This window comes from Eleutherodactylus coqui, chromosome 1 (assembly GCF_035609145.1).
Source record: "Eleutherodactylus coqui strain aEleCoq1 chromosome 1, aEleCoq1.hap1, whole genome shotgun sequence".
NCBI classification, from domain to species: domain Eukaryota; kingdom Metazoa; phylum Chordata; class Amphibia; order Anura; family Eleutherodactylidae; genus Eleutherodactylus; species Eleutherodactylus coqui.
The window spans coordinates 253,839,218-253,861,588 of NC_089837.1; the positions used below are offsets into that span (position 1 = coordinate 253,839,218).

Genomic DNA, 22,371 nt, shown 5'->3' on the forward strand with positions numbered 1-22,371 from the left:
AGTAAGAGAACCCCAACGAGCGTCTTCCAACATTGGAGCTGTACAATCATAATGTCTTTAGATGTCAGACAGTGGATTGGAAAGGGTTAATACTTCTCCCATAGCTTCTACTATAGCATCCATCTGAAGTACATAAAACAGTATTTTGTGATCATGTGAGACTTTTATTTCCGGTAAGAAAAATGTCCTTGAAGCAGAAATGTACCTAGAAGGAATCTTCTGACATTTCAGGGGATCAGACACTTCTAATTCTATAAATAACAGCTAAACAGCTTTAGCTTTGGTCAGGTATTTCCATCATTGAAAATATCTTACAGGTTAATAGAGCTTTACTTAGAATATTGCGGAAGTAAAATCTGTGGATGGTGCAGAACCTGTTATAGATATCAATGTTGGTCCAAACTCATAAACTCTATTCTTCTCCTACGATTCTGCAATTCCCAGAAGTTTTAATATAATGTATTTTGCAAGCAATTGAGAAATGAAGGGATTCACTGTATGATTTATCTATTCAAGGGTTAAAATAATTTTTAATCCATGCTACAATCTTTAGAAGTAACCATCATATTCAGCATTCGCCAAAATTGTCCCAGATGCTGAAAATGTCAGAATTCAAAAACACTCAGTTACAGATGTGAAATAGCTTTGCTGTGTTTGTAGATGCAGCAGAGCAGAAGGCTAGCTATAGCCACAGCATCCATAACAGTTGAGGGGTCAAACCAGGTGGAAAAAACATCATTGTTTTGTTGGGAAAATACAATGGTAGCTTTCTGCTATCTAGCTATAGGGCAGGCTCACATGAGCATAATTTAATAGCATATCATATGCGCAGAAGCGTAACGTGAAGCTTCTGGGCTCGAATTCAAAGTCTGTAACAGGGCCCCCAACTATAATGCTGGGCTCCTTATATGGAGAAGAGAGGCCTTACGTGTCCCCTAAGGCTCCTGGGCTTGGGAGCAACGATGTCCCCTATAGTTACACCCCTGTTAATATGTGTGATATACGCAGTCAATGGAGTCAATGAAAGTACATTGATTTCCATTAATCTATTCACACTTGTGTATATTCATTGCATATCAGAAACGCTATATTTTCTCCTTAGGGAGAGCACCTAGACGATGAGTGAAGAGACTCAAATGGCCATTAATGCTCCTCTGGGTAATATGGAGAAAAGGTGGCGTTTCTGACCCCCGTCCCAGGCCTCTCACTAGTAAAGCCAGACTCCTACTGTACACTAATGAAAGGCAAATACCCTGAAACAGCTGTCCATACATGGAGTCTGGCTTTTCTTTTAATTCCCAGTCATTGTTGCAAGGCTTGTATGAAGAGTCTGACTTTCGCTTGAAGGAATGCTGCCTTCCAATAGGTGGCACTGTGGAGGTATGGTTCCATGTCCCTTATTTTCATTGAGTATAACACACGTGTAAAAAAGAATGCAGCATGTTCTTTTCTACTGCGTATAACATGTGATACAACCCTATTGTTCTCTGCGGGCGCCTAACGGATGATGTGCATGCAGCATCGCTAAGAGACAGCGGGAATTTAAAAGAAAGAGACAAGTCACGCTGCGCAATACATCGTGCATTATATTCTATCTGTGGAGCGTGTGAGTGGGTGTTTAGGGTATATTTCTGTATTTGCTTTGGGGCGCCAAGGCTCGTAGTTATGCAGCTGAAGCTGACCAGAGTTTTTTTACATTACACAATGTGTTATCTATGACATTCTATAGGCCTGTCGGTCAACCGAGTGGGTTGTCTTAACACAGAGAAATGTGACAGTGCACGAGAAGAAACCACAGACAAATTCAGCTCTGCAACACCTCTATAATAGCAAGCTTTATGAATTTTGCATAAAACAACATTACTATGATTAGATAGCTATTGTCATTTATTTATAGACCAGCAGCGTGTTCTACTGCACTGCACAATAGACATTAATAAAACTGTGCCTGGAATGTGATGTGCGTTCAATGCTTTATCAACAGATAAATTGGTTCCTATTTGGGTGGCATTTATGATATCTTATTCTTAGAAATAAAATTTACATCAAGTCCTGTAGTGGCCTGTGAAATTACTGTTTAGCTTTTCTAATTAGCCCTGTGACAGAGCCAAAGTATTGATGGCATTTTTAGACTGGTCCTGACTATTTCTGTTATTTATAGGCTACAGAAATGCTATGTAAAAACCACTAATGAACAATAAATCAGGCCCTTGCTGTATAATTGCACCTGTTCTAGGGGGAGAAAGAACCCATTACATCTTGTGTCTCCAGATTCTTCCAGGCTGTATGTGTATTTAATGATGATGTATTCCTGCCATCTCCACAGACTCATTTGTAGCATAAACCGGCAATCTCCTATAATTCAGGAGTTGTAATCTTTGTACTAGACACCTTCTGATTAGTTACCCTGGAACAGCCTTATCAGATGGCTAGTCTATTTCATTATTGACTTTCCCTTGGGCGCAGCATAAGTATTTACTCTCTAAATGGTGAAATTTTTTTACATCATGTTACTCTTCTAGAGACAAACATCTGCATTAGCTGTAAAAGTGTCAAATCCATTTATGCATCTAGAGAGCCACCTTCATAGGAACAAATGATGTATTGAGCTGCCTGTTTTAACAGCAAGTGCTCTGCAAGTTTCAGAACTAGAAATGATGTATATCGGTAAACCAAATTTACAAACATCTAGGGCTCTGCCGGTATGGTCAGCAATAATTGTGTACCACTTTTACAAAGGTGACCTGCGTGAAAATGCACAGACTTTTCTCATATTAAATAGGGTTAATGCCCACAGACAGATTATCGCTGCGGAAATCACGGCCAGATACCTGCCACGAATTCCACAGCAATGTCCGTCCATAGACATGCTGTGTTAATAGATTCTCCCATGCCCACAAGCGGAAATCAACTGCGATTTTCCAGTGGAGAATAGCAGGATGTTCCATTTTGTGCGGAAAAACGCATGGACGGCTTCCATTGCAGTCCATGGAAGCTCTCCGTCCCACGATAATTCTGCAGTGTGAGCACAGCGAAAGTATAATGGAAATCCGCATCACAGCCCAGCGCCGGCATGTCATTTGCTACAGTCGCGGCAGATCCGGAGAGGTGAGTGTGGAGTCTCTGGGGGGCGGGGGGCGCTGGTCTGATTCCACTGCAATATTTCAAAGACGGAATCCGACCCGGCCGTGGGCATGAGGCTATACTCATGAATTTCATGTGGCCATAAGTCCAGGACAGGTATTATTCCTCTATTACCTTGAGTTTCTATAAACTTTTCTAAGAACGGCACCACCAAAATATAGCAAAAACTGCACACAATATTTAGTCGTCTTTAGGGTTCTGATTTTTCAATGTCTAAGTGAGGAAAATGAGTGAAAACCACATCATTTACACAAAAAGTCTGCAATGGATAGAACATAATCTTCATTTAAATTTGCACGCTTCACCCGAAACAATGGCAACACTTTCGACTTAGTTTTCCTCCGTCTCTGCTCTGCCTCTCACTTTACTAACTCCCCCCTTGAACTCTCAGATCACAACCTCCTCTCTTTCTCCATCAGGCACCCTAGCATTTCCCGCAACCCTCCTATCTATCGCACCGCTGGGAACCTCCATTCAGTCCTCCCTGTCCCCTCTCTCTCTCCTCCCCTCCCTAACCTGGCAGCCGAACGCTACCACACCACCCTCAGTTGTGCCCTGGATGAAGCGGCACTGCCTGTGACTCGAACCATCAAACACAGACCACAGCAACCATGGCTCATGTCCCAAACGTGCTTCATCTGGCGGTGCTCTAGGTGCGCCGAGCGGGTGTGGAGAAAGTCAAAGCTGCCAGCAGACTTCCTGCACTTCAAATTCATGCTTAAAACTTATAACCTAGCCCTTCACCATGCTAAACAAGTGTATTTCACCTCCCTTGTCTCCTCACTATCCCACAACCCCAAACAACTCTTTGAGACCTTCCACTTCCTCATCAGCCCCAAAGAACAGGCCCCTGTGAGAGACCTGACTGCTGGAGAACTAGCTGCCTATTTCAAAGAAAAAATCGACAACATTCGAAAATAAATCTCTGAAAACTGCATGGCTAGCCCCGATCCCAGTTTCGTCAGCACTGCATCCAGCACCTACTCACTTTGTACGTTAGAACCAACGACAGAGGAAGAAGTCTCCAGACTCCTTTCCGCTGCCCATCCCACTACCTGCGACCCTCTCACCTCCTCCGGTGCTTTTCCCCAGCTCTCATTACTCACCTCACCCAATCTGCAACCTCTCCCTAATCTCTGGCACTTTCCCCTCATTTAAACACTGCTTAAAAAAACAACCCTGGACCCAACTGATGCTGCCAACTACCGACTCGTCTCAAACCTCCCCTTCCTCTCCAAATTACTAGAATGCCTGGTTTACTCCCGCCTTACACGCTTTCTCTCTGACAACTCACTCCTCGACCCCATCTAGTCTGGTTTCCCCTCTCTACACTTGACCGAAACTGCCCTTACAAAAGTAACAAATGACCTGATGACTGCAAAGTCGAGAGGTGACTACTCCCTACTAATCCTCCTTGACCTGTCTGCTGCATTTGACACTGTCGACCATAACCTCCTTCTCACTATGCACCGCTCTATTGGTCTAAAGGACACTGCTCTCTCCTGGTTCTCTTCTCTCCTTTGCTGGTTCTATCTCCGCTCCACTTCCTCTCGCTGTTGGGGTACCCCAGGGCTCGGTCCTTGGTCGTCTTCTCTTCTCTACCTATATTGCCCCAATTGGACAAACCATCCACCAATTCAGCCTCCAATACCATCTCTACGCTGATGACACCCAACTATACACCTCCTCTCGTGAGATCGCTGTCTCTAACACTATGTTCTCCCTTTTTCTCAAACTAAACCTCTCTAAAACTGATCTCCTTGTCTTTCCACCTTCCAACTGACCTCCCCTCAACATCTCCATTCCAGTGTCTGGCACCATCATAACCCCTAGACGGCATGCCTGCTGCCTTGGGGTCACACTGGACTCTGATCTCTCCTTTACCCCCCGTATCCAATCTCTGGCCCAAACATGCCACATGCATCTCAGAAATATTGCTAAACTACGGCCGTTCCTAACCACGGACACGCTAAAGACGCTCGTGGTCGCCCTCATCCACTCCCGGCTTGACTACTGCAACTCACTACTCATCGGCCTCCCCCGCACCAGACTCGCTCCACTCCAATCCATACTAAATGCGGCAGCTAGGCTAATTTTTCTATCCAGTCGTTACTCAGACGCCTCTGCATTATGCCAGTCACTGCATTGGCTGCCCATCCACTGCAGAACTAAATTTAAACTCCTCTACCTCACTCACAAAACTCTCCATGGTGCTGCGCCAGCATACATCGCCTCCCTCCTGTCAGTACACCACCCAGCCCGCTCACTCCGATCGGCTAACACACTCAAACTAAACACCCCTGTAATACGAACCTCACTTGCTCGCCTCCAGGACTTCACTAGAGCAGCACCCATCCTCTGGAACGCTCTACCCCAAAGCATCCGGACAATTCCCGATGCACGAAATTTCAGACGTGCCTTAAAAACGCACCTCTTCAGAGAAGTATACCAAATCTCCTGACCTAGTCCCTGGCCCCTGCCAATGGCGCCCCACCCCGTTTGCCTTCTAATAATTGGATCTTCACCTAAAATCCCCTATTGCTTGTGTTCCCCATGCCTTGCTTCTCCCCCCCCCCACCCCTTGCACCTCCTGTACCACCCCCAACCCATTTGTGTCAAACCGAATGTACTTCATATTGTAATTTTTGTATTGTTTTGCATTTATCCATGCCTGAAAGCGCTACGGAATAAGTTGGCGCTATACAAATAAAGATTATTATTATTATTCAATTCTGAAATTTCCTGCAGGAATAATAGAGGAATGGCACAATGTACAGTTCTAAAAAAAGATTCTCCATCAATGTTATTTCATGAAGAATAAAAGTGTGTACTAAAACTATCAAGTCAGAAGAACTGACAGATTCTCTTTAAACTTAGTTTTCTCATTGGGGGTATCTATGTACTAAGGAGACTTATGAAGAATAACTGGATATCAAGAGTACATATGTGAATGGGCACAATACAGTTTAGAAATGATCCAAATGGAGATCCATCACTGTGAGGAGTTCAATTTAGGTCCCTTTTACACGGGACAATAATCGCTCTTGTGCTTTTACAGTCGAGTGATGATCGCTCAGTGGATGGAGGCAGAGTGGGCTAGAGATCATTCCGACCACCAACCTGAATGCACAGTAAACAGATAGTCATTGATAGATGAATAAATTCCTGCTTAAACGTGCCGACCGTTGAAACTTAACGACAAATGAACAAATTATTGTTCATCATCCAGTCGCTGGCAGTGCTTACACTAAATGATTATTGCTCAAATTTCCTTACTCATACAATAATCTAAACTATTATCGTTCCATGTAAATGGGCCTATAGCCTTGAAAGGGGTTGTGTGATTAGAATTTTTTTTAGAAAGCTGGGCAGGTGATAAAATAAAAAAAAAGTATACTCCCCTATTTTCAGCCCCCAAGACCCAGCTGAGCTGCTCCTGTTGTCTCATTGTCCGTGGACAGCTGCTGGAGTCCAGGTGACCATTGTAGCCAGTCAGAAGCTGTAGCATCACCATCCAAACTCCTGACATCAGCACTCCTATCCTAGGCTCTTGATGTTAGGAGTTCGCTTTGGCCTCTGATTGACATCAGCGGTCACCTGACCTCCGGCGGCCATCTGTAGATGGAAAAGAGTACGGGGCAGAGGTTATCACTCACTCCCTTTAAACAAATGTTCTGGTTTCCTAAAGGGAATATTGTCTGATAAAGCATTAAATAACTCTGTTATTGTTTTATTGTTGCAGCTATAAGAAGTCATTCCCCTGCAAAGCCTGTACTCATTTTTGTGTCATCCAGACGTCAAACCCGCCTCACGGCTATTGATTTGATTGCCTTTCTAGCAACTGAAAATGATCCCAAACAGTGGCTTAATATAGATGAAAGGGAGGTATGTACTTATATTCTTCATGTTCAAATATTTAGTAGCATTACTTGAGTCATTTTTCTTAAGTTTACAGCAAAATTTTTACAAGAAGCGTTATACATTGTGAGCAATAGAGTTGCTTACTTTATTTAACCCATCTTATTATTTGTTCAAAACCTCCTTATGGTATCTAATATTTGGGACTATGACAGAAAGCAGTATTGCTTAACCCCTTACCGCCACAGGACCTAAGGTTAGGTCATGTGAGGGTGGTACTTAAGGCAATATGATGTAAACTTTCATCATGTGGATCTCGCAGGATCCGAAACGATCCCCCGGCAGCTGTTACTAATAGCCGGCCTCCGGCTGCAACAGGACAGCGCCTCCCGCTGTTACCTCCTTACACGCCGCAATCTATGTAGATCACTGTGTGTAAAGGGTTCACAGAGGGACCTAAACAGTGTAAAAAACAAAAGAAATGGTGTAAAAAGAAGAAAAAAAATAAATAAGAGACGAGGACCTTTTTTGCTTATTTTCCCCTATTTATATGAAAAAAAATTTAAATTTAAGAAAAACTCCACATGTGTGGTATTATCGTGTCTGTAATGACCTGTGCTGTAATTTGAGCACACCAATTATCCTGTTCAGCAAAAATCGTACACAAAAAGCTTCTTTTATTCATTTTACCTCCAAAACACAATCTCAAACATATTTGAATGTACAGTTACACTTTAACTTGCATAGCAGCTTATTCGGGTTGAGGCAAAGAACACCTAATGTGCTGCCCGCATCCTCCACCACTTGTGGTGGGATTAGCTTGGGATCGCCTTTGCTGGTATCAAAAGACAAAATCAGCAGCCAGGAGTATATTTTGTATTGACACTCAGCCAGCCTTATTAGCCCAGTTGCAGTAAAAAATAAAACAGAATACACCAGGAACTAAAATAATCAACTCACCTCTCTGCCACTAATACACAGTGATGTCCTCACTACCAACTGGAGAGCTTCTCTCTGTCAGCTTACAAAACAGCAAACTTTTGCAACCATACTCACAGATCACGGAAGAGCTCACACAGACCAGCTTTCTGTGTTCCCCCAGGTAGAACCCATTACTGGTCTAATAGCTGCTCCTTAAATATCCACCAACTGGCTTCGCTAGCAGGTGGACATTACATGGGAGATGAATCTTAGAGGAACATATTTTCCATACTGTCACAACATGCATTTCTATATCCAGCACAATATCACATATCGCGGCATAACACAACATAACATAATACAGCATTTCACAATATAACCTCATATTAGTCACCAATTACTGCACTGGCTCTTACAGTTTGAGGACATGGTTTGTTGGAGGGGTTGATTATGTACACCAACAGTCCTTGTTAAAGCACACCCCCTTACACACTAGATTCCAAGCAATACCAACTTATTTCAGGGGCTCACCGCATAGAGCTATTTTAGGGGATTTATCAAAAGAGCAGTGATTTATCACTAGACAAGACTTGTTAAGCATGTTCTCAGGAAGAAGGGCAGGACATTTGATTTTAGCTCAGCTGAACCCTTTTGACTGTTCAAATCTGCTGTGATGGCTCACACAGTTGATATGAATGAAAGGGGTTTTCTGAGATTAAAACAATCTAGAGGGCAAAAAACTGTAAAATAAAAAAATAATTACTCTCCTACTAAGTGTACCTTTGGGCCAGCGCTGCAGCTTCCCCCCCCCCCCCCCCAGTCTAGTCTCAGATGCTCCTACTGCAGTTATTTGGTGTTCATAATTCATATGACTATTGCAGCCAATTACTGACCTTAGTAGTCATGTACAGCTAATGTATACATGACTGCTGAGCCCAGCAACTGCCTGCAGCAGTCACGTGGAAGTGCCATGGCACATTATTGCTGCAGGAGCTACTGGGACTACATCTGCAACTTGACTCTGGAACTCAGTACCTCAACACATCAGACTCTTCAACACCTTAAAAAACGTAAAAAAGACCCTACCTCCTCAAAAAAGCCGACAACCTCCTGTAGCTCTCTTGCCACCGGTATATGAGCAGACTCTTCCCTGACTTACTGTCTCCTCCCCCCTTCCCTTGTAGACTGTAAGTTCTTGCGAGCAGGGTTCTTTCTCCTTCTATCAGTTTGTACACTATTTAGTCCAAGTTTATTATTCCTGCCGTTTTTCATATGTAATGTATTTAAACCCCTGTTTTCTTCTGTACTGCGCCCTGGAATAATAATTCTAGCATGTTAAAAAGCAAAGACAAATTATTTGTGGCTAGCTGTATGGTAGTAGCATATTCCAGTTTTGTGCTGCTGTTTGCAGTCCCAGTACTGGACCTTACAGTAGTGAAAGTTTTTACTGCTTACAGCTGTGCATGTGCAATCATTAGCATCAATCCCTTGCTATATTTATGGTTATCTGCTCATAAATGATGGATTTTGTATTCCATGGAGTACTTTATTAACTTGACTGAATAGCTGTTTTCTTTTCTCTTGAATATTATGAGACTGGCCTTCTGGATGGTCGTGAACACTGTGCTATTGGGAAGGAATATGAATGATGTTCATGTAAATATGTAATGTATTTTAAATCAATATACAATTATATATGAATGCAATTAGCATCCATGTATAAGTGCATTGGAAACTTCAGGACTATGTTTTTCTACTCAGACTTTAACATTTTCTTAGTGTTTGGGTAGGGGAAACCTGTTATCCCTGACAGTCTGAGGCTCCCATGGGTGTTACTCTAACTGCAGAGGAGATACATATTGTAGCCTTTATCTTCAAGAGCCTACAGGCAATTTCAGCTGGCCAAAGTATTTTAATATTTTCATATAGACTTGATAGCGAAGTGTCACCGTCTCAAGACCTGCCCATATAAGCCACAACCGAGAGTTTATCTAATAGCAGCGCATGCTCTGGCCGATCCAATTTGTCCTTGAAGTGAATGATTGGCCATTCATTTGAGTGCGCACCATGTATTTTTACCCTTCCTCTCTATTTACTGCAGAAAGGGGACATGAGTAACAAGATGCACGTTCCCCGGTGATAACAGCTGATCGCCTGAGCACAACAAACTGGACTTGCAGTGATTTGCTTTAGTTTGAAAAAATAAGGGCTAACTTGGCGGTGCAACCGATTTCCAATAAACTTTGACTGATCATCAGTCACAATACACACTGTTTTAGCCTCACATTTATAAAACATAAAATTAAATGATACCCCCGTGTTCTTGGAACAGTTCTTAATAAAGAAAATAATGATACACCTTCATGTTTTGTAACAGTCTTTGATAATTGTTTTTATGCAGTGCTGTTAACCATGAAAGTCACTGGTTGCCAATAATGTCACATATCCAAGTGCTGATCTATTAGAGCAGCTTGCCTAATATATTAATTCTGTTTTATTGCCACTGTTTGCATTTAACATTTAGCATAAAACGCCAACATGCCTGAACTCTCCTGAGAGTTGAGATTTTATGACAGAAAAGTGCCTCATAAAAAGTGAACACTTAATTATGAGAGAGAAGTTTTTACTTCATTTAACATCTGTAGCAGATGTGATGTTAGTAAATCTCCACGTTAAAGACTTGTGTTTCTTGGCACATCTTGCTTTCACTGGGCATTGCAGGCAATCGAGGGGCATTACTCAGTAGCATATGGTTAGAATCTGATGTGCCCTGAAATTAGAACACTAATAATTAGTGTTCAGTAAAAAACATAAAGAGAGAAACCAACAGCAGCAACTACAGATCGGCTCCAAAAAAGCTTGTGCACTTAGCATCTTGAAACAATATATCACACTCCAAGGGACAGAACTGGGCTGCACAATCTGTTAGCTCATTCTTGTCCAATCTGGTCTTGTCTTTTCTTTTGGAGCCAGCATTGTCATTGCACTGAATTATACCCTGCCTCGAATGGTTTTCAGACACAGGGTAATGTATCTACTCAGATGGAGTCCCATCCTTTACAAAAGCTTTTTTCTGCAACAATAAATTTTAACAAGTTGGAAAGCAGGTATCAGAACCATACACAAATGGCTCAACATTGTACACATGCTCTGAGGAGGAGGAGGAGTACTGCTCTGCTATGAAGAAAATTAGATTTATCATGAAGAACATCTCACTTCTAAGGGCCTGTTCATACTGCCATATGTTCGTTTTTTATTTGCAAAATGAAATAAACATAGTCAAACAATGCATATATTTGGCTACGTTTAGCCTCACATACGTTTTCATGTGTTTTTTTTTTAGTTTTTTTTATTTTTGTGGTTGAAAAGCCTTGCCTTTTTCTGTCTCACAAAAAAAGTATGGAAACATACACTTTTCTTTAACATTGCAGTCAATGGAAAATGTCTCGAAACATGTGAATGTATGTTTCCATATGCTTAATTAACATTTATGTTTTTTGTGACCAAGGTAAAAAAAAAGAGTTGAACTACAGAACTTCATTAGTAAAAAAGTTAACAGTGAAAAGTGTGTACATTTTTCATATAAAAAAATCTATGATAACGGAGCAAAGTATATTGTATATTGCGTATATAATTTTAAATATGTAAACAAATGCTTAAAAATGCATGTGTTACACTTTTTTTTTCATGTATGTTTCTCACTATACCTGAAACCTACATAAAAAGTGCCAGTGGAAAAACGCTCTTCGTGTAAGAAAGTTTCCTTATTGTCCTCTTAGGAAGATTTGTTAGCAAAAATCACTATTGTTTTTCTGTTTGTTTTATATATAAATAGATGCCAAACTCGTAGAAGTGGCAAAACAGTTTTTTGAAGGGCGGAATCGGGATTATTTCTAATTTAATTTTTGCATTAGAACGTTAAAGCTACAAAAACTGTTAGTCAGATTAGTAAACTGATTATTACTGTTCAATTTAGCACATTTCTCATCTGGACAACAGCTATTCCGTATATAATTAAATGTTCTGTAATGGAATTTCTGTAGTTTTTCAAATTACTTTGAACAGTTTGACGTATTTTACTCACACTGAGATCATGAGGAAAGAGGGATAAGGCTTCGTTCACACAGTGGAATTTCACTGTGGATTTCACACCCAATGATATGCTTGAATGCTATGAAAATCCATGATGGATTTCCCTTAAATTGAGTAGCTGGAAATATCTTCAAACTGTCAGGAAGCAGAAGGTAACATCATATATGCATTAGGGATTTCAGAATGGTGTTTTATGAACAGCTTGTTATAAGATAACCCATTAGTCACCAAGCCTGTTTTTGCCTCAAGGACCAGGCCAAATTTTGGAACTCTGACATGTGTCACTGAAACATGGAATAACTCCATAAAGGTTTTGTATATCCAAGTGATTCTAACATAGTTTTTTCGCCACATGTTGTACTTCATTTAGGTGATAGAAATAGACCAATAGAATTTGTGTATATTTATTGAAAGCGCCACAATTGGGAAAATTTTGAAAATAAAAAGTTTTTCATATTTTCAACTGCAATATCTCAAATATGTGCAAACACAGGTCTGCACGCGGATGATCTGGTACTATATATGTCAGAGCCCAGGAATACTTTGCCACTGGCTAGCTCCTTGATAGATGGATTTGGGCGGTTTTCAGGCTTGCGAATTAATTGGCAGAATTCAGCATTTATGCCTTTGAGGCTTGAGGGTTGGTGGATTGGAGAGGTATTCTACAACCTACAGGTTACCCCTCAACTTAAATACCTTGGAATTTATATTTCTAGAGCTCATGCTCTGAGCTTTAATCTGAACAGTGCTCCACTGTTAATGTCCCTCCAACATAAACTTAAAACCTGGAGTGCATTGCCGCTCTCTGTGGCCGGCAGAATAAATCTTATTAAAATGATTGTCCTTCCCAAATATTTATTCTATCTAGAACATGCAGACATAATTGTACGTCAGAAATTTTTAATAAGACCAATACAACGGTAGTGTCTTTCATTTGTGGGAAAGCTAGGGCCAAACTCCATATGGAAACATTACAGTGTCCGACAGAGCAGGAATAGCGTTGCCAGATTTCAAGCTGTATTATATAGCTGGACAAGTAAGACATATTCACCACTGGCTATTGGGTTCTCCCCTTCCAAACCCTGATCATCATCTAATAGTTTTTCTGTCTGAAATTTCTCTGTGGGCCGTTTTGGAAAGACCAGAGTTACTGGCCAAGCAGATGCTGCCCATCCACAAGTTGGCGGTTAGAGTGTGGCATGTAATGCACTCACTAAGTACTCAGACACCCCCTTAGAAATCCCTCTGTGGGACAATAGAGTGCTCCCGCACCTTGTGAATTTACCAGATAAGCAGTTCTGGATGCACTTGGGAATCACCATGTTAGAACACCTATATATCAATGGAATACTACCCTCCTTTGAACAGTTGCAGCAAGTTCCGAGGATTGGCTTCTATAGATACTTGCATCTCTGACATGCCCTCATTACTCAATTTCCAGAACCCAGACCTTTTCCCTATACCTATTGAAAGGAGTAATCGAACCCAAGGCCCTAAAGGCCTAATATCGGTGTTATATAACCATCTGCTGCATTCCAAAATCTCCTACATGCCAATGACGCTGATGGATAGATAGAAAGAGCTCATTCCCTCCCTTACGGGGGAGAAGTGGGAAACGGTGATGGCCTCGTATACCATGGTGTCGCCAGCTGCAAATAATAAACTAACGCAGTTGTACATACTTCATCAATGCCATCTGACACTGACTAGACTTTATAAAATGAACACAGTAACCACCAACCAGTATCATTGGTGCCAGGCACCAAGTGCAAATTTTAATCATATCATATGGAGCTGCTCTGACATCTATACGTATTGCAGGGAGGTCATAGAATTTCTAAGCCAGTTAATGGAAATGCCAGTCCCACTCGACCCGGGCATCTGCCTGTTGGAAATGTTGGATGAGGAGCACTGGCAGTTTCATGTCCGGATATTTCTTATTAGGGGGTTCTGATTTTAGCTCGCAAGGTGATAGTTCTGAGATGGATGGACAGATGCCCCCCAACACTCTCAAACTGGCAGAACATTGTTAACTCCACCTTGCCATATGAAAAGATAGCCTATAAAAATAGAAAGTGCCCTGGGAAGTTCGACAAGGTGTGGGGAAGATGGTGTGGCACGGCAGACAACTCCCGGCCAGGATCTGCTTCAAGGTCTATTGAATAGGGCTGCACCTAGATGTGCCCAGTAAAATGGGTGCCAATTGTCAGACCCAATAGGTATAAGAGTTTAATTTATTAGTGTACTATACTTATGTATTATGTGTGGATAATGTGCCTATGTACTCTGCCCCTAACTTGAAGTATTTATGGTGTATGCAAAAGTTCTCATTCATTTGTATACCGTATGGTATATTTGTTGTTTAACCCGTCTCGCTGCAGGGCGTAAGTTTACGTCCTGGCAGCCTGGTACTTCCCGCAACAGGACGTAAACTTACGTCCTGGAGATAGCGCGGGATCACATATGATTCCGCGCTATCCCGCAGCGGGGTCGGCTGTCAGTCACAGCCGGCGTCCCACTGCAACAGCGGGGGGGCATCAGAGATGCGCCCCCCGCTGTTAACCCCTTCCCTGCCGCGATCTAAGTAGACCGTGGCAGGGAAAGAGGCATTTTGCCTCACTAAAAACACAATAAAAGTGATCAAAAAAGCCGTATGTACGCCAAAATGGTACCAGTAAAAACTACAGCTCGTCTCGCAAAAAATAAGCCCTCATAGAGCGTCGTACATCGAAAAATAAAAAAGTTACAGGACTTTGAATGCAGCAATTTAGAATAGAAAAAAGATTTCCAAAAAAAAGGGTTTTTATTGCAGAAAAGTGGGAAAACCTAAAAAAAATGTAAGAATTTTGGTATTGTTGTAACCGTACCGACACGCAGAAAAAATGGAATGTCTCATTTATGCTGCATGATTAACGCTGTAAAAAAAAACTAAAAAAAGTTTTACAATATAGTCTATGTACCCAAAAGTAGCACCGATAAAAACTACAGTTCGCCACGGAAAAAACAAGCCCTCATACGGCCGCGTCAACGTAAAAATAAAAAAGTTATGACTTTTGATAAACGGAGAAGAAAATCCGCCAAAAATTGTTGCGTCCTTAAGCCCAAAATAGGCCATGTCATGAAGGGGCTCATAAAACGAGTTAAAAAAAAAATATATGTGCAAACGTACTGTCCAATTTTTGATGAGATAAATATTTTCATCTGTATACTCTATGCTGGACGCACATTGGAAAAACTTCATGTTTTTTTCAACGATTTAGGAGATGTACAAATTTAACATTGATTATTAACTCTTTGAGGAACACTTTATTTTCCTGCACCAAGCCAAGATTCCAAAGGCTCATAGGTGTCAGAAAGATAGATACCCCCACAAAGGACCCAATTTAAAAAAAAAACACATCTTAATGTATTCACTGAGGGGTGTCCTTTTGACCCCACAGTTTCTTTTCAGGAATTAATGCAATTTAGAGGAGAAAAAAATAACATTTTATATTTTTGCAAATATGTAATTTAAAAGACAGGATTTTTTTCTGTAGTGCACAGGAAAATGAGGATTTGCAACGAAAGTGGATTCCCCTGTTTGTTCTGTGTTTAGAAACATACCCGTTGTGGCCTTAATCTTCTGTCCGTATGTACAACGGAGCCCAAACCGAAAGGAGCAGCCGTTTGGCTTTCAGAGCAGAAATTTTGCTTGAATGTGTTTTAGGCCCCATTGCACACTTGTAGAACCCTTGAGCGGCCAAAACGATAGAAACCCCCCTCCTCCCCCAAATGATCCCATTTTGAAAACTATTATCACCGTGGCAAACGAATCTTAATTGTGTTGCACTTGTCACCATAAGGACTAAAAAAATAATAATAAGATTTAACTTTAATTGATTTAAATTAAAATGGCGTATCCACATATAGTAATCCTATATGAGATGTAAGTCCCACACTAATATAAAAATTAAAATGGCAACCATTGAAGTGATTAATCAAAATTACCACAGAAGTTGCTGTTCTGCGGGATATACTGTATGTATGTGGATTATCACTTCAACCAACAATATCACTGAACCTATCCAAGTATCAATGTATAATGCTAGTATGATGGAGCATGATGCAAGGTATTGGTTAATATATAGTGGCCACTAACCCCATATGATGATTAATGGGATAATGGAATAAATATATACCCCACTTAGTATATTATCAAAAGGAGTATATATATTTTACAATTCTGGATATTAATGCTTTTCAACATCCAAGAATTCAAACTCAACTCCACACCAATACTTCTCATTTACTGCAGTTCATTCATAACCACTTAATTGTTGTAATGGTTAGATAACACATCTGCTATATGATGCTCATATCTAGATCCACACAACGTAGATCCTGTAGATGAACCATACATAAGATAGGTAGTGAGTATTAGGTACTAATGATTGTATTGGTCTGATAGCCCCCTAATATCTAACATTCAAGACTTCTATCTCTAGCTGGCACAGGCTATTGATTGATAACTTTCCTAACTGCCATAAAACTGAGAGGGACCAGATATCCTAAGTTCATAGTATCTCTCATTCCCCATCAACACGTTTCCACAACTTGAGATGTTAAAGTTGTTTCATCAGGATGGTTTTAACAGAGGTAAGTATGACAAGCCCTTTTGGCTGTCAAAGATAGAATGGACAGAGATGGTATCTCCTGTGCTTACAGGGGTTTAAATATCCGTTTCCCTGCCTCGCTTATCAAGGGTCTCGTTCCCTTTGCTCCAATGAGCATCTAGTCGTATACCTTCCTATGCTGCCGTAGTATTGCGATAGTAGGCGATCGCGCGCATGCGCAACGGGAGCAAGGGCCGAGGAGATCCCAGAGACCCAAGTCAGGTGACTCGGGTGAGTAGGAGCACCACACGTCCATGGCAACCAGCGGCTGCGTCGCCCGGCCCGGAGGTAAATAGGAATGTTGTAACTACAGAACAAATATACTCCCCAAGGGTAATACTATATGATACGATCAGTCATTGATAGATAATACCTTTCTGAGGCAATGCTTGCTCAATTAAGCATACACAATTCTATGTCATAATAATTATGAATCCATAGATATGATGCCATTTATATAGCATGCCATAGTCACATTATAGTAGTGCTCATATACCCACCAATCACAAAGTATAAGGTACGTGTATAGAATGATCAATTTTGATATAAACCAGACGTTATTGTGATAAAATATCAAGCCATTACTACAGAGTTAAATTAATACTGAGAACATCATCAGTGATTAATACTAGCACTTTCATGTACTATGTGACATATCTGATATATCCAATATATATGAGATTCAAAAAAATGTACAAACCCATTTGCTTATATGAATTTATGCGTTTTGTCATCATTGGCAATTATAAACAGGGGTGAGGATAACAAACAGTCACTAAAGATCTTAGAATGGAACAAGAGTATAAACGGATTATATAAATGATGTGTATGACAGACACTCATTAGGGCCCTTAGGAGCACAGGAGTCCAACCTAAAAATCCACGCATTCTCCTTCTGGAGTAATTTGTGGTCCAGATTACCTCGCCTACCATTATTTTTAATGACCTCGATGCCTTGAAAACGAAGTGCATTGGGGATATTGCCATGTTTGCCCCTGATATGGTTGGCAATGCTGGTATGTTTCCCTCGGTTTACATTCCCATTATGGGCCAATACTCTCCTACGTAGTTGTTGTGTCGTTTTACCGACATAGTCTAGGGGGCATGTACACGATGCTAAATAAATCACTCCGCTTGTTTTACAATTAATATAATCTCTTGGGGGGGCGTGGCCTGACTGAGGACGGTGGCAGTCGCTAGCTTCTGAGCTCCGCTCCGTCCGACACCTCCAAAGCGACTTTTAAAAGCTTCAGCGGGTCCCTTTACCTCCCCGGAGACGCGCTGCTTACCTTAGCAACCAGCTATGACCTGGCGCAGGACGGCGAAGGCGTCCCCGATCCCGGTGACAGACTTCTTCTCCGCTCGGAGCGGCAGAAAGACTCCGGCAGCGGCGCGCTTCCCCTCTACAAGCGCTCCACAGGTCTCTGCAGACGATCCGGCTCCTCACCGAGAGACACCGTCAGGGAGCTCCAGCTTCTGCCGAGGCGATGCACGCCGATCCTTAAGCCTGGGAGAGGTGAGTGACAAACCTACGGGCACTACACATAACACCTCCCCCCCAGCTAAAATGGCGCCTGGCCACGTGTCAGCCCCTGGGGACAATCTCTCCCCATCTGCAAGCCCGGAAAAAAGAAGGCAGAGAATGGAGGAGGCAATCAACACCTCTCTGCCTCCGTCCAACAATGCAGAGCTTCTTGATACGGTCCCCACCTCAGAACAGCCTGCAACACAGGCTTTTATTAAAGAGATGATGCTTGCCCTTAGAAACACCATGAGGGAGGACTTACATACGTACTCAACATCCTTTAACTCTGCTATAGTGGAAATAGAAGAGAGGACATCCCATATAGAGAACAAAGTGGGAGAGCTGACCAAGTCCCATAACACTCTTATTGATGCCCACTACACTTTGGAGGAAGAAGTAGAGCAGATTAAAGTTAAAATGGCGGATCTGGAAGACCGTAACCGCCGTAACAATGTCAAATTCAGGGGCATCCCCGAAAAAATCAGCCCAGCAGACTTGAAGGACTTTCTTATACAATTAATGCAAAAGCTCCTTCCCTCAACTCCTGTTCAAGAGTTAATCATTGACAGGGCACACCGTCTGCAGAAACCGAAATTTCTTCACGAAAATATCCCTCGCGATGTGATTGCGCGGATTCATTTTTTTCACGTTAAAGAGGCGCTGATGTTCGCATCCCGCAAAATGCCGGACCTCCCTCCGCAGTTTTCAAATATTAAGCTATTTGTGGATTTGTCCGCGGCCACCATACAATCAAGAAAAGCCTTTTCCCGTGTCACTATCACCCTTAGGAGGGAGAAAATCCCATATAGATGGGGTTTCCCCACAAAGCTCATCCTTCATAGAGAAGGCGCCACACATATCTTCAATAAACCGGAGGAAGGTGAGAGGGCCCTAATTTCTTGGGGTTTCCAAATTAATGAAGATACCCACGACAAAACCCCTAACCAACGCTCACATGGGCCGTCTGAGGAAAACCTGCACCCCCATCCACCCCGCTGAACTTAATTGTTCTTTACTTTAAACCTGGAGGTTGAATTCCCTTCCAAGTCGGGTGAACTTTTATTCCCCCCAATTCTCTACAGGACCACATCCCTGTACAAAAACAGCTATTACCATCTTGCTGTTCTTTTTTTTTTGTGTTCCCTTTCTTAAGGTGTATCAACGTATGCCTAATCTCAATGCTAAAAGAATGTTTTCTGGCCATCTGTTCCGGTGTTATGTGCCAGATTTTCTTGACATAAATGTTTGTGTTTTCACTCCCTTTTGTGATAGGTCACTAGTCGAAAATAATTTGGGTCTCCACAAAACAACTGCATTATTTTCCCCTGTAATATGGCGATAAAAATTTGCTCTTTAAATGTAAAAGGGCTGAACTCCCCTTTTAAGAGGTCTGCGGCCTGGAGGGACGCGCTTCGAGAGAAAGTTGACATTATGTGCATACAGGAGTCACATCTCACTCTCGAATCGCGCCATCTCTTCACACATAAAAAATTTCCAAAGATCTTTCTCTCTTGCGCCCGGGAGAAGAGAGCGGGGACTATAATTGCAATTAAAGACTCAATTGACACCTCAATTTCCGAACAAATAATCGACCCGAGAGGTAGATTTATAATCTTGGTGGGCCTTTTTAATGGTGCCCCACTAACTCTAGTTAACCTCTATGCTCCGAACTCCTCACAAATTTCCTTCCTAAATAAGATTGCTAAAAAAATACGTAAAATTCAAAAAGGCAAAATCATAATATGCGGTGACTTCAACGCTGTTCCCGATAGGAAGCTTGACTCCACCAGCACATCTAATAGAACTTCCCCCACGCTCTCAAACTGGCTCCAAAAACAGGCACTCTTGGATACCTATAGGTGCCTTAACTCAACATCTAAAGAATTCACTTTCTATTCCCCTCGCCACAGATCCTTTTCAAGGATCGATCTATTCTTGACAGATAAATGGACCCTCCCGAGCGTTAGGAGTGTAGATATTGGTAAAACCACGTGGTCAGACCACGCCCCTGTATTCCTTTCACTAGTGATAGCAAGCTCGCCCCCGACTTTGGGTTCCTGGAGAATCAATACTCCCCTGATGAGACTCCCTGAACATAAAAAATCCATCAAAGAAGCATTAAGCGAGTACTTCGCACTTAATGTTAGTCCAGATGTGGATATATTCTCCACGTGGTGCGCTCACAAGGCGTACATGAGGGGGATATTAATCAAAATCAGCTCCCATTATAAGAAAAAGAAACAACTCCACATCAATAACATCCTGGAGCAGATCACAAAAGCAGAGCACAATATTCAAGCTTCCCCCTCTATCGAGCTACATAGAGAACTCATGTCCCTCCGCCATAGCCTCCGTCAGGAATTGATCGGGGATTATGTTAAAACCCTAAATTCCTCCAAGATGAATTACTACACGGCCTTTAATAAACCCTCCAGACTGATGGCCAGAATAATTAAGCAACGGCAGGCTCCAACCAAAATTCCATTCCTGATCAAACAAGATGGATCAAACACTAAAATATCCCACCCCCAGGCTATTGCGGATGAGTTTAGTCTTTTTTATTCTAAACTATACAACTTAAACAAAGACGGCTCCACCCACCAACCGGATACTCAACAGATCAATAAATTCCTGGAGGGGATTAGTCTCCCCACCATTGGAGAGGATCATTTGAGATTATTGAACTCCCCGGTCTCCCTCCTAGAGATACTAGATACAATTAAAACTTTGAAAACACACAGGGCCCCGGGTCCGGACGGCTTTTCCAACGAATATTATAAGGACTTCGCCCCGGACCTGGCGCCTTGTATGGTGGACACATTTAATAAAGCAATTTCTTCGGGGTCTCTTCCGAAAGAGATGCTAAATGCCACTATAGTGACAATCCCCAAACAGGGGAAGCCACCGCTCTCCCCTGCAAATTTCCGGCCTATTTCCCTTCTCAATTGCGACACTAAGATCTACTCTAAGTTGCTTGCCCAACGCCTGTTAAAAATCCTGCCACAGATAATTCATGGAGACCAGGTGGGCTTTACCAAGGGGAGACAGGCGTCGGATGGCACCAGAAGGGTCCTCAACCTAGTCGCAGTGGCGGAGGCGAGTCGTACCCCAACTATTCTACTGGCTTTAGATGCTGAGAAAGCCTTTGATAGGCTTCATTGGGGGTTCGCCTTCGCCACCCTAGAGAAATTCGGATTCCGGGGAAACATTCTTGGGGCCATCCGCGCCCTTTATGGCGATCCCTCCGCTGGAGTCCTGGTTGATGGGGTTGTTTCAAAACCCTTTGCAATAACAAATGGTACCCGTCAGGGGTGTCCATTATCCCCTTTACTTTTTACACTTGTTATGGAACCCCTGGCGGAGGCGATCAGACTTAACGCAAATATTAGAGGGATCCCCGCTGGCGAAAGGCAACACAAAATTAGCTTATTTGCGGACGACGTCCTGCTCCTCCTCACAGATCCCATCGCTTCCCTAAGAGAGGTGTCTCACACAATCCAAGAATTTAGCAAGGTTTCTTATTATAAACTAAACATAGACAAATCTCAGATACTCCCTATCAACATAGATAACTCCTTAAAATTAATCATCCAAGAGGAATTTCCTTTTCAGTGGGGAGACAGCGACCTCCCGTTCCTGGGGATAAAAATTTGTACTCCCATGTCCAACACTGTCCAAGCTAACCTCTCTCCCTTGTTATCCAGCCTCCACGGAGAACTTGCGTCTCTGGAAAAAAGTGAACCGTCATGGATGGGTAGAGTCACGCTTTATAAGATGCTGATCCTCCCTAAAATTTTGTATATATTTCGCACAATTAACCTCCCGATCCCTAAGTCGGAAATACAAAAATTCCAAAAACAACTGTCAATATTCGTGTGGAGAGGTAAGAGGCCAAGAGTGGCTGCCTCTATTCTGCATCTAAATAGAAAGCAGGGAGGCCTGGGGGTGCCAAATTTGTGGTCCTATCTGCAAGCATCCAATATTAATCAATCCAAACTCTGGCTGCAACCGGTACCGGGACCAAGCTGGCTACAAATTGAGACTCACCTGAACGGTGGTAGACCTCTCCGCTCTCTTCTCCTGGCGTCCCTGCTGGCCTCGTCTTCTCCATTTGTTCCCCCAATATGTAGCTCTCGGAGAATTTCCCCCACTATGCAAGCCTCACTAAACTCATGGGTG

General features: G+C 42.3%; 1 protein-coding gene across 1 annotated transcript in view; it reads left to right on the forward strand.

Annotated features, from left to right (window-relative positions):
• Positions 1-22,371, forward strand: part of ASCC3 (activating signal cointegrator 1 complex subunit 3) — a 677,124-nt gene that overhangs the window by 518,457 nt on the left and 136,296 nt on the right. The window contains exon 30 of the mRNA XM_066608127.1: positions 6,887-7,029. Within this exon, the coding sequence (XP_066464224.1) occupies positions 6,887-7,029 (143 nt within the window). The remainder of the gene's footprint in view (positions 1-6,886; positions 7,030-22,371) is intronic.